The 12,812-nt window shown below is 34.9% G+C and overlaps 1 protein-coding gene across 2 annotated transcripts in view; it reads right to left on the reverse strand.

The window, feature by feature from the left end:
* Positions 1-1,156: 1,156 nt before the first annotated feature.
* The window catches only part of EED (embryonic ectoderm development), a 29,273-nt gene continuing 17,617 nt past the window's right edge, over positions 1,157-12,812 (reverse strand). The window contains exons 9-13 of one of the 2 annotated variants that reach the window (XM_011222465.3): positions 11,379-11,484; positions 10,192-10,266; positions 2,864-3,022; positions 2,065-2,138; positions 1,157-1,492 (exon numbers count right to left, since the gene is read on the reverse strand). In XM_011222465.3, the coding sequence (XP_011220767.2) occupies positions 1,366-1,492; positions 2,065-2,138; positions 2,864-3,022; positions 10,192-10,266; positions 11,379-11,484 (541 nt within the window). In that variant the 3' untranslated portion in view covers positions 1,157-1,365. The remainder of the gene's footprint in view (positions 1,493-2,064; positions 2,139-2,863; positions 3,023-10,191; positions 10,267-11,378; positions 11,485-12,812) is intronic. The other variant, XM_002917305.4, reaches the window with a different exon arrangement.

Genomic DNA, 12,812 nt, shown 5'->3' on the forward strand with positions numbered 1-12,812 from the left:
GGCAGACGCTTAACCAACTGGGCCACTCAGGTGTACCTAGAATACCCTTTCATTGACTAATTCTGACAGATGAGTGTGGAAATAATCCAAGAGGTACACAAATACTTGTATCCTGAGCCAGAAGTCCAAATATTGTTTATAACAGCAAAAAATCAGAAGCAATGAATACATGCAGAAAGGTATTAAATACTGGTATGTTCATGGAAATGCATGAGATTTATAAACACAAGGCTCATGAATCTCAAAATTTGATAAAATTCAGGCTTGTATTTTACCCGGCACCTCTCATTTTACTTACTACCTTCTGATTACTCAGGTTTTCCTTATTCCCTCTGCTTCAGGTTAACTCCTCCACATGTCATGTTGGTTCTAACTCTTTGGGGACTTTCTAGTCTTTAAATCGGTCTCATTTTTTGCTGTTTCCTCTTGTTCATAAATATATACAAAGTGCCTTATGCTTGGAACAAAAAGATCCACTACTCTTAAGTCTGATTCCCTCCATCTACTTATTTCTCTTAAACAATGTCTCTAGAAAAGCAGACGTTAACACTGTACAGACTTCCCATTTCTTTCATTTCCCAACCACCTGCATTCCAGCTTCTATGTGCTCTTCTCACTTGCTCTAATGGTAATATTTCCTTAAGATTTCTAATGGTCTAGCTACAAACCAAATAGCAGTATTTTTTTTTAACTGTGTACACAGCTTAATTAAATCACTATTATATGTTCTAACTCTATAGAATTTTAAATATAATTACTATAAAGTTATTATAGAAGAAATACAAAGACATAGTTAATACAATTTCCAATAAAAATAAGTAACAATGTATTTAGGGTTTAGTATATGCCAAATACTGTTCCAGCTGCTTTCACTTGTTTAATCATTTGATCCTTAATAACGCTATGAGGTAGGTATTCTTATCCCTGTTTCAGACATGAGGAAACTGAGGTAGATGTTAAGTTCCTTAGCTCAGCTCATGGTTGCAGAGCCAAGACTTAGATTCAGCTTAGTTCTAGAGCTTACACTTAATCACTATATTACATAGCTTTCTTCAGTTAAAAGAACTACAAAAATGATCATTACAAAAAGAAAGGGCATACTTTTATTACTTTCGACATTTCTTTTTATCACAATGAAAATAAACTAACACACAGCTTTACAAAAATAAATTTTTATTAAAAGCAGTAGAGTCTGAGCAGGAGACAGTACAAAGAATGTAAACAATGTAAACATCACTACATTCAGCTCAGCCTGATTGAATGCTGAAAGACAACTCTAAATGCTCTATGTGCCCTTACTAGCAAGATACAGTAATTCTATTATACACAGAAAACACACTCTAATTTTGATTAAGAAAAAGCATTTTATCTAAGTCGGTCCCAGCGCCAAATACTGGCATCATCACAAACAGCTATAAGAATACTGCTATCCCTGCTAAAACTGGTTTGTCGAATAGCAGCACCACATTTATGATGAGTCAGTGTTGTACATCTAGGAAAAAACAAGACAACAGGTTAAATGCCATTCATAAAAAATGTTGTCAGTATCAAATTAAATCAGGGGAATTAGAAAACAAATAGATGTTCCAAGTCATATGGAAAGCATTTAAAACATCACTAAGAGCTCAGTCTCTAACTTCATAAAATTTGGGTATATTTTAAATTAAAAAAAAAAAAAGAAGTAACCTGTCACCAAAGTACTCATAATAGTCACTATGAGAATAAAAAAGTATTTTAAAATAACTGAGTCACGTAAATATTAAAAATGACTTAAGAATGGTACTTCAAGCATCAATTACTTTCTATCTATTGGCATAACATTTGAGAAAAAGGCAGAAATTATCAATAAAAATTTCTCTAAAATTTTATTTATTTTCGCAAGAGAGAGCAAGCACACGAGCAGGGGAGGGGGGCAGACAGAGGGAGAAGCAGAATCCCCACAGAGCAGGGAGCCCAATGCAGGACTTGATCCCAGGACTCTGGGATCATGACCTGAGCTAAAGATAGACGCTTAACAGACTAAGCCACCCAGGCGCCCTATCAATAAATATTTCTAATACTTACTTGGCTTTATGAGGATCTTCTACTTCTAAATCCCAAACATAAAGTTTGCCAACCTGATTGCCCAATGCAAGCATCTGCATAAACGTATTTTTAAAAACATCAAATTATTAAAATAGGCTACAGAGCATTCAAGCATTCCTAAGAGATACTCATATTTCAGAAAAACCTCAGCTCCAGCCTACAGCTATGCTCATGATTAGTTCTTTGCATTTTATATTTCTGATTTGTAAATGGGGATACCAGCAACTAATACTTCAGAGCTATCCTGAGTAAATTAGAAGGCATTCGTCTGCAAATTTATGAAGGACTTCACAATTTACATTGTTAGCATGTACTCTTTATTCTGCCTTAAAGAATTACAGCAAAAGCTACAGACAGCTCCTCCAAAGTTTTCTTATAAATACCCAGGTAATTTGCTACTACAAATTCCTAACACCAATCTCTTTTAAATTTTAGATAATTAGTCCTTTGCTCCATCTTCCATGTTGCTTTTTCTCTAAGTTTTTCTACAAAAAAAAGCTACTTAAAAAGGTTAACACTCTAATCACCAAAACATAAAATCTTAGTAACAGATGTTATGTAAGCACCTCACTGCCACCACTGACACCTGTCAATTGCATTAATAAGCATTGCAGATGGTGTGCAGAACCACAAAGGTAGAATAAATAACATCAATGGCCAAAAGTAATCAATATAAAATATCAAGGTAGATTCTTAGAGGAAACTGAACATGGATGCACAACAGAGAAAAGTGAAATTACAATGGTATTAAGTTTAAAATGTAAAAATATGTTGCTACCTTTTGCCAGAAATCCATAGAAAACCTCATGTACCAAATGTCACACTGGCTGTAATCGAATCGCCCAAGAATAGTCACGTTAGACTCACTGGGTTTAATTTTATCTATGTCATCTTCCATTTTGCCAGGTTTCCAGCACACAATGGCATTTTCACAAGACTTTAAGAGAGAGAAATGAGAAAAAAAGAAATGTTACATATAGAACTGTATTTTAAATATTAAAAACAAAGCCCCTTTTAAATTATCTTTTTAGAATTGACAGCCTTAAAACCTGGTTAACCGTCTACTAAATACAGTGATATACATTCATTTATATTTACAGAGTCAATGTCCACACTTGAGGACAAGAAATCACATTACAACAGAAATTTAACAATATTCAAAAGCATTATATTATCTGGAATATTCATTTTGAAGTCACAATTTCTCTTCCAAACCAAATTCAGCTCTAGATATTCTGGCATCCAGAGACTTGAGTGTTTTATAACAAACGTAAAATTACGAAAACCCTCTACACATACATGGTTCTTCAATATGGCCCCTGCTTAGAGGCCTTAGAGATCAGATTATATAGAAGGCAATAAACTCAGTGGTTTTAACATCAAGACATTGCTATGGGGATAGGACTGAAATAGACTAAGTTACTCCTTCCTTATTCTATAATATCATTATTTTTGCACGCATTCTAGTTAAGCAGTAACTGATAAAGAATTCAATGGAAGAAAAATTGCAACACAGTGGGCACTATTCATATTATATGTCGGTGGTGTGCCAGCTAAGGGACGTTTGGCAATATCCCTGGCCTTTAGTAGGTAGAGGTGAGATGCTGCTGAGCATCATCCTACAATGTACAGGATGGCCCCTCCCATAAAAAAATAAGAATTATCTAGCTCAGTATCTCAACAGAACCTGGACTGAGAAATGCCTGTGTAGGGAAAGAGTGCCTTCTGAGTGTTACAGGACACAGCCTATACAGTCACATGTGGCAGCTCTGTCAGGTTCACGGACGTGAACAGTTTAACAGCAGGGCCACAGAAGATTAGGGAGGGGAAAACACCCCCTTTTTTCTTCTTTGCCTTTTTAGATTATATAAAATACCAGGGCTATATATCTGATACACAAGTTCTTTACTGTAAAGTAGCTTAGATTAGAGATCACCTACTTTGATGACTTAACTAAATGCACAAGTGACTTGATAGCCTGTAGACTTCCCTCAAAACACTCATCTTGGTCCAAACCCTACTGAATCAGAATCTCTACAAGTGAAGGCTGGACAGAACAACTGTGACACAGTTCTTCAAGTGCTTGTCACTGATTACACTGGTAAAGGGTCCTTAATTAGTTGAGTCCCCTTGTGAACTAAAACTTAAGGAGGTAAAAAGAATTTGTTCCCTGTAATGGATGACTGCACTTGAAAATCATCTAGAGAGCTTTTCAAAATTACAAATTCCCAGGTCCTTGTGCCAGATTTAGAATCTCTGGGACTGAGGCCTAGGAATCTATTTTTACAATGTTCTCCCAGTGATTCTAATGCAGAAATAGATTTGAGACCACCAATATAGTTCATTCAGGTCAGCTTCCTAAAACCTAAAATGCAGAATTCCTTTCCTATTGTCTGATTAAGAAAAGAATTTTTAGAGCTAGTGGCTTTTTACTTCTACTTCCAAAATGATGGAGTAGATGTACTTTTCCCCTTTTATCCTCACTACAGCTTAAAAGACTAAGTATCAAAAATAAAGCAAACATAAGACTTTCAAAGGCAGAGAGAAGGCAGACTGGTTAGGAACCTTGGGACATGAAGGATGTTGAGTTCCTTGGTTTTCTTTTGCCTCATTTATGTACCACAGACTAGATACGAGAGAAGGGAGCAGCTCAGTAATAGCCATGGGTTAAGTCCCAAATACCCCCAACAAAAGCCTGCTCTAACCAAAGAACAAGGAAAGTGACAACCTAGCAGGAGAGAAAATTTTCAAACACTCCACTCCAGCCAAACACCACAGAAAAAAACTGTGAGCCCACCCTCGCATGAACCAGCAAAGGCCCAGTGGGGAGCACTTCTCAGGTGGTAACATGCACCTCAAGTGCATACCCGACCCTCCCTACCCCTCACTGACTCTCCCTGCCCCTCATTCTAATGAGGTAACTTTCTCCCCCTCCTCCCTCTCTGCCTGGGGTGGTATCAGAGGAGGCCTAGCAGAGAGTTAGCATGTTTACAGTCATCCACGCAAGACCCCCAGCGTCACTGGAGACCACCTGGGGAACAGTAATGAGACACATCATCTCAACTTCCCCACCACCTGCAATCATGAAGCAGTGCTCCCCTTCCCCAGCTGAAAATTTATCAGAGGAAGACTGCTGCAAAAGATCTACATAAAATAAGACCCACAGTCTTGTAGTATAACACTCAAAAATATCTAGATCTCAATCAAAAATTCACTTGTCATACCAAGAATCAGAAAAATCTCAACTTTAATGCTAAGAGACAATAAATGCTAACAATGAGATGCACAGATGTTGGAACTATCTGACAAGGATTTTAAAGCAGCCATCATAAAAACGCTTCAATGAAAAAAAATGCTCCCATTTAAATTTTAAATTTAAAAATTTAAATTTAAAATAAAACGTCTCAGCAAAGACATAAAAAGAACCAAACAGAAATTTTAGAACTGAAAAATACTATGACCAAAATAAGAAAATCAAATGAAAGGTTCAACTAAAGAGAGTCAGTAAATTTAAAGTTAGAAAAACAAACTGGGAAGCCTGGGTGGCTCAGTCATTAAGCGTCTGCCTTCGGCTCAGGTCATGATCCCAGCGTTCTGGGATCGAGCCCCGCATCGGGCTCCCGCTCAGCAGGAAGCCTGCTTCTCCCTCTCCCACTCCCCCTGCTTGTGTTCGTTCTCTCTCTCTCTCTCTCTCTCTCTCTCTCTCTCTCGCTGCCCCTCTGTCAAATAAATAAAATCTAAAAAAAAAAAAGAAAGAAAGAAAGAAAGAAACAGAAAAACAGAAACTACCCAATCCGAACAAAAGGAAACAAACGTAAAAAATGATAGTCCCAGGGGTCAAATAAAAGTATCTAACATTCATATCATTAGAGTTCCAAAAGGAGTGGAAGAAGAGAGCAGGTCTAAAAAAGAATTTGAATAATGGCTGAAAAGTTTCCAAATTTGGAACAAATTATATCTCCAAAAGACATAAATCAGTACTACAAATTCAAGAAGGTGAGTGAACTCCAAAAGAATCTCAAACAAATCAAGGTACATCATATTCAAACTTTTGAAAACCGAAAAGACAAAGAAAAAAATCCTGAAAGCAAATAAGACAGAACACCTTATGTTTAGTGAAAAATAATTCCAATGATGGCAGGTGTCTCATCAGAAACCACAGACCCTGGAAAGAGGAAACACAACATTTTTCAAATGTGTAAAGAAAATAACTGTCTACATAAAATCCTATATTGAATGAATATACCTTTTAAGAATGAAGGAGAAATGAAGACATTCTCAGACGAAGAAAAACGAAGAATTTGTCACCAGCAGACCTACCCTAAAATAATGGTTACAGGCAGTTTTACAAATACAAAGGAAATAATACAAGAAGGAATCTTGGAACAACAGGAAGGAAGAAAGAACAATGGAAAATGCAAAACGAGTAAATACTCTCTTCTTCCTCTTGAGTTTTTAAAATATGTTTGATGGTTGAAGCAAAAATGGTAACATTTTTTGATGTTGTTCTCAATTTTATAAAGGGAATATTTAAGACAAACTATAAATGGTAGACAAAGTAACAAAGGAAAGTTAAGGTTTCTATACTTCACATCAAGTGGTAAAATGTGGATACACAGTAGACAGGTATATTTATGTTTGCATGGTAGGCATATCTTTAGGCTATTTTTTTGGTCTTTTTTCTTCTTTTAAAGTAGTCTCCATGCCCCACGTGGAGCCCAAAGTGGGGCCTGAACTCACAACCTTGAGATCAACACCTGAGCTGAGATCAAGAGTCTTAACTGATTGAGCCCCAGGTACTCCAGCAACTTTTTACTTTTAATCTACACATATTTTACACCTAAAGTAACTTTCTTATAGACAGCATTAACAAAAATACATCATATGTATAACAAAAGGTAACAAAATAGTTAATAAATATACATATATAACATCTAGAGGAAACATCAAAAAAGCTACATAAAGAAATGTACTTAATATTACAGATAAATCAAAATGGAATCCTAGGGGTACTTGGGTGGCTCAGTTGGTTAAGCATCTGCCTTCGGCACAGGTCATGATCTTGGAGGAGTCTGCTTCTTCCTCTCCATCTGACCATCCCCCCTGCTTATGCTCTGGTGTGCACGCTCGCTCTCAAACAAATAAATAAAAAGTGGAATTCTAAAAAATGTTCACATAGGGGTGGCCTGGCTGGCACCAGTTGGTAGAACAGTCAGTACTGGCCAGCTCAGTCAGTAGAACATGGGACGCTTGATCTAGGGCTTGTAAGTTCAAGCCCAAGATTGGGCGTAAAGCCCACTAAAAAAAAAATGTTCACATAACCTACAGGAAATTAGGGGAAAAGCCAAGATAAATGAAAAAAATTTAAAAAATAAGGAAAAAAAAAAAAGAAAAAAAACCTAAAAGGGTCCAGTCACCAAGACACAGCAACAACAAGCAACACACAGAGCTGCAAAACACCACAAAACTGAAAGCAAAAAGGGAAAAAAAAAAATCCACAGGTACAGCTGGAGACTTCCCTATCTCTCAATAATTGGTAAAATAAGTAGACAGAAAAATCAACGAAGCTATAAATGATTTCAACCACACCAAACAATAGTGCCTAACGGACACATACGGAACACTCCACACAAACAGAATCACCCATTTCTTTGAAGCTCCTACAGAACATACCCAAGATAGTGTCATAAAATAAATCTCAAAAAAGTTTAAAAGAACCCGAATCACAAACAGTATGCTCTGACCACAATGGAATCAAACTAGAAATCATTAAAAGAAAGATAACAAGAAAACCTCCAACACCGAGAAACTAAACACACTTATCAAAATTTGTGAGATGCAGTGAAAGAAGGGCTGAAAGGAAAATTTATAGCATGATACTTATCTTAGAAAAGTCTCAACTCAATAATCTGAGCTCCCACACTTTAAGAAACTAGTAAAAGAGCAAAATACACCCACAGCAAACAAAAAGATGGAGAGAAAAAATTGAGAAGCCCCTACCAAGACTTACAAAAAAAGAGAAGACATAAATTACCATTTCAGGAATGAAACAGGGATATCAGTAGAGACCCTGCAGTTGTCAAAGGAAAATAAGAATATTATAAGCAACTCCGTTTTATCTTAAGATGGAATGGATCAATTCCTCATACAACACAAACTACCATAACTCATGCAATAGAAAATAGTTAATTTGAACAGCTCTTTTAACTATTAAGGAAATGGAATCTGTATCTCTAAAACTCTCTCAAAAATTTCTAGGCCCAGATGATTTAACCAGAAAATTCTAACAACCATTTATGAGGAATTTCCATATAATTTCTTCTAGAAAATAGGAGGGAAAACTTGCCAATTCATTTTTTGAAGCCAGTATTATCAATACCAAAACGAGACAAACACATTACAAAAAAATTCAGACTAATATCATAGCCTCATGAATACAAACAAACCTTTAACGAAACATCAGCTATTAGCAACATATATAAAAAATTACACACTATGAACAAATAAACTTATTCCAGGGATACAGGACCAAATCTATTAAAAAAAAGTAAATACATTCATTAATAGGCTAAGAAAGAAAAAGCCACATGATCATATCAACAGATACAGAAAAGGCATCTGACAAAATTCAACACCCATTCATGATAAAATTCTCAAAAAATGAGTAAGGGGGACAGTTCTCAACTGATAGAGAACATCTACAAAAAACATACAGCTAATATACATAATTGTGAAAGACAGAATTCTTTCCCTTTTAATATGAGAAACAAGTCAGGAATGTCTGATCTTAACAATGCTATTCAACGCAGAACTGGAAGTCTGCCAGTGCAATAAGGCAAGGTCAGAAAGGAAGATATAAAACTGTCCCTATACGCAGATGACATGATGGTCTATGTAAACACTCATAAGTACTAGACAAAAAAAACACAGGATTCAAGGTCAATACGAAAAATCAATTGTATTCCTGTATACTAGCAATAAACACATAGAAATAAGAAATACAATTTATAATCACTCAACAGAGAAGTACTTAGGTATAAATCTAACAAAGCATGTACAGGACTTGTATGCTAAAGGCTACAAAATGCTGATAATAAAATTCAAAGACCTAAATAAATGGAGAGACATATTATGTTCATGGATTGGAGAGCAGAGCAAAGACATTAATTAAGTTCCCCATCAAACTGATACACAGGTTTAACAAAATACGAAACTCTTCCCTGCCCAAAAAAAACCCAGCAAGATGTTTTACAAAATGTAGACAAGATTATTCTAAAATTTAAACAGAAAGGCAAAGGAATCAAAATAGCTAAAACAATTTCAAAAAAGAATAATAAAGTGGAAGAAAACATTTAACCAATTCCAAGACTTATTGCAGAACTACAGTAATCATGACTGTATATATATATAGTAGTGGTAGAGGCAACAGAACAGAAAAACCAGAAACAGCCTCACACAAGCAGGCCAAACAATTTTTGACCAAAATGCAAAAGCAATTCAAAGGAGAAAGAATAGTCTTTCCAACAAATGGTGCTGAATAATTGGATATCTGTAGGCAAAAAAAATGAACTACTACCTAAACCTCACACAAAAATTAACTCAAAATAGATCATACATTTAATAAAATGTAACACTATAAAACTTTTAGAAGAAATCATAGGAAAAACCTTTAGGATCCAGAGCGTGAAGAGTTTTTAAACGTAACATCAAAAGCACAATCCGTAAAATTTTTTCAAACAAAAATCAATAAATTGAAATTCATCAAAATTAAAAACATTTGCTCTGCAAAAGACCCTGTTAAGAGAGGATGAAAAGACAAGCTACAGACCAGAACAAAATATTTGCAATCTACACATCTGATATAGGATTCGTATTTAGAATATATTAAGAACTCTCAAAACTCAACAATAAAAAAACACAAAACCAATCTAATTAGAAAATGAGAAAAAGATATGAAGAGACATCATCAAAAAGGATATACGGATGGTAAATAAGCATATGAAAAAGATGTTCATCACTAGCCATCAGGGAAATGCAAATTAAGACCACGATGAGATATCACTACACACCTATCAGAACAGCTAAAATAAAAAATAGTGACAATACCAAATGCCGGCGAAGATTCGGAGACACTGGATCTTTCATACATTGCTGGTGGGAATGTAAAATGGCACGGCCACTCTGGAAAATAGTTTGGCAGTTTCTTAAAACTAAACGAACTTAACCATGACCCAGCAATTGCCATTCTAGGCATTTATCCCAGAGAAATGAAAACTTAAGTCCACACAAAAACCTGTACACGATTGTTCATTAGCAGCTTTATTTGTAATAGCCCCAAACTGCAAAAGGACCAAAATGTCCTACAATAGATGAATAGTTAAATAAACTATGGTACATCCATACCATGGAATACTACTCAGCAGTAAAAAAGGAAAACTACTGATACACACAACAACTTGGATGGCATTATACTGAGTGGAAAAAACCAATATTAAAATGTCCCATACTGTAACATTCTTGAAATGACAAAATTCACATGTGATAAAATGACAACACAGAACTATACGCACACATTGTACAATGTCAATTTCCTAAATTTGATATTGTATTACAGTTATGTGAGATGTTATGTAGGAGAAACTGGGTGAAGGGCAATATGGGACCTCTCTGTACTTTGAAACTTACTGAGAATCTAATTATTTCAAGATCAAAAGTTAAAAAAAAAAAAGGTAAAACTATACCTGTAAAGCCAAGAAAAAAAATAAGTCAGGCCCTGCCCAAGAAAATATGAAATGCCCCGAAATCCACATCAACAAAAGAAACTAGAGAGCAATTTTTCCAAATATGACAATCCTAAATATTCAGATAACATCACCAACAACTACTCTAAATTATCAGAAAATACGTATATATACATCAACACGTTAGAAAGCAGGGGTTGGCAAAATGCAGCCATAGCCAACTCCAGCTGTCTGTTTTTATAAAAACAAATTTACTGAAATGTACACAAACATAACAAAAAACCCACTACTGGCTTTAGATACTGGTTATAACATCAGATATCAGAGAAGAATATCATCTTACGAGTTAACAATTTTTCCTGTTACTGCAGTACAAGTTATAATAATTCATCAGAATGTTATATGCCTAAAACAAGTTTCCAAATCTATGAGACTTTAAGGGGGAAAAAAAAGGCATTTCCCATCTGCCATCCAATTTACCAAACTGTATAAAAAAACTGTGCTCCCTCACACAAACACAACAGAAGTACAGCTTAACAGCAATTAGCATACCTTGGAAAGTATCAAATCACCTAACCATCGCACACAGTCGACATAATTCCTATGTATGTCTCTGGTGGAAAAATCAGGAAAGTGAATTTTCTGAGAAATAAATGGCCTGAAATGGAAATGTCAAGAGTTAAAAGAAAAAAGGACAGTAGAATCACACTAATTTTCACTTTCAGATTTATACGACTATTAATTCTGTGTTCCTAGAAAACTGCATACCTTCTTATCTGTTTACTGAGACATAAAGTCTCACTTCATATATTTGTTTCTATATTTTTTTGCATTATCGGCTCTCAATTCAATTTTATCTTATGAAATTTCATTATAAAAATTATAGCTTCTTATCTTACTACGTAGACCAAAATTAGTCACTTCAGTTCTGGCTATCCTAACCAATGATAAGCAAAGTCATATGATTACAGCACTAAAAGTTTCTCATGGAAAACATTAAACTATCTACTCAATCCTTTAAATTTAAGAATTTACAGTCTATGAAAGTCAACATAATCTAGATTATTTCAAAAGACAGTCACCTTTCTAGGAACAATGACACATCATTCCAAAGGCCGCTAAAGATAAGGTTAAATGAGAGTTCTGCCTTGAGCAACAATTTCTGAAAATGGTATCTGACAGGAATTTGGCATTTATTAAGACTTTTCCTGTACTTAGGCAAGTGAAACAGTGCTATTTTTCTTTAAAGATGTTTGTGAGAAGACCACCAAGCAGAGAAGCTGCTGCCAATTCTATAGTTACTTACAAATATACCTAACATTTCTAATCTAGTGATTCAGTTTTATACTGAAGTAACTGCAGAAAAATGATATGATGCCATGAATTAGTTGTGTCTTGAGCAACTCACATGTCCTCTCTTTACTTTTCTCTCATATGTAAAAAGATGTTGGCAGAATCATGTCAAAACATTCCTTCCAGTTCAAATTCTGGGAGCTTTTCTTTATTAAAACATTAAAATGTTATTATCTGATACAAATTCTTAATTCTGCTATAATTATACTAATTGCTTTTTAGCCAAATATGTCAGTGTATTGAATTATTTGTTGATGGCTATAAATTTAACTGATAACTTATTAATAGTCTGGTTTGATAACCAGGAAATAAACGCTTTTTGTTAAAACAGAAGTACAAACAAAGTTAATATACACAGACATACCGTAGTTACAATGAAAGTGTTAATAGCCTGATGAGATTCTGAAAAGACAGTTATTGAATTAAGAATTGAAGCAGTTCAAAAATATATTAAGAGGGCTATCTGGCTGGCTTAGTTGGTGGAACATGCAACTCCTGATCTTGGGGTTTTAAGTTTGAGCCCCACATTGGGTGTAGAGATTACTTAAAAAATAAAATTCTTTATATATATATACACGTATATATATATATGTGTGTGTGTATATATATATATGTGTGTATATATATATATAT

This window comes from Ailuropoda melanoleuca, chromosome 8, assembly GCF_002007445.2.
Source record: "Ailuropoda melanoleuca isolate Jingjing chromosome 8, ASM200744v2, whole genome shotgun sequence".
NCBI classification, from domain to species: domain Eukaryota; kingdom Metazoa; phylum Chordata; class Mammalia; order Carnivora; family Ursidae; genus Ailuropoda; species Ailuropoda melanoleuca.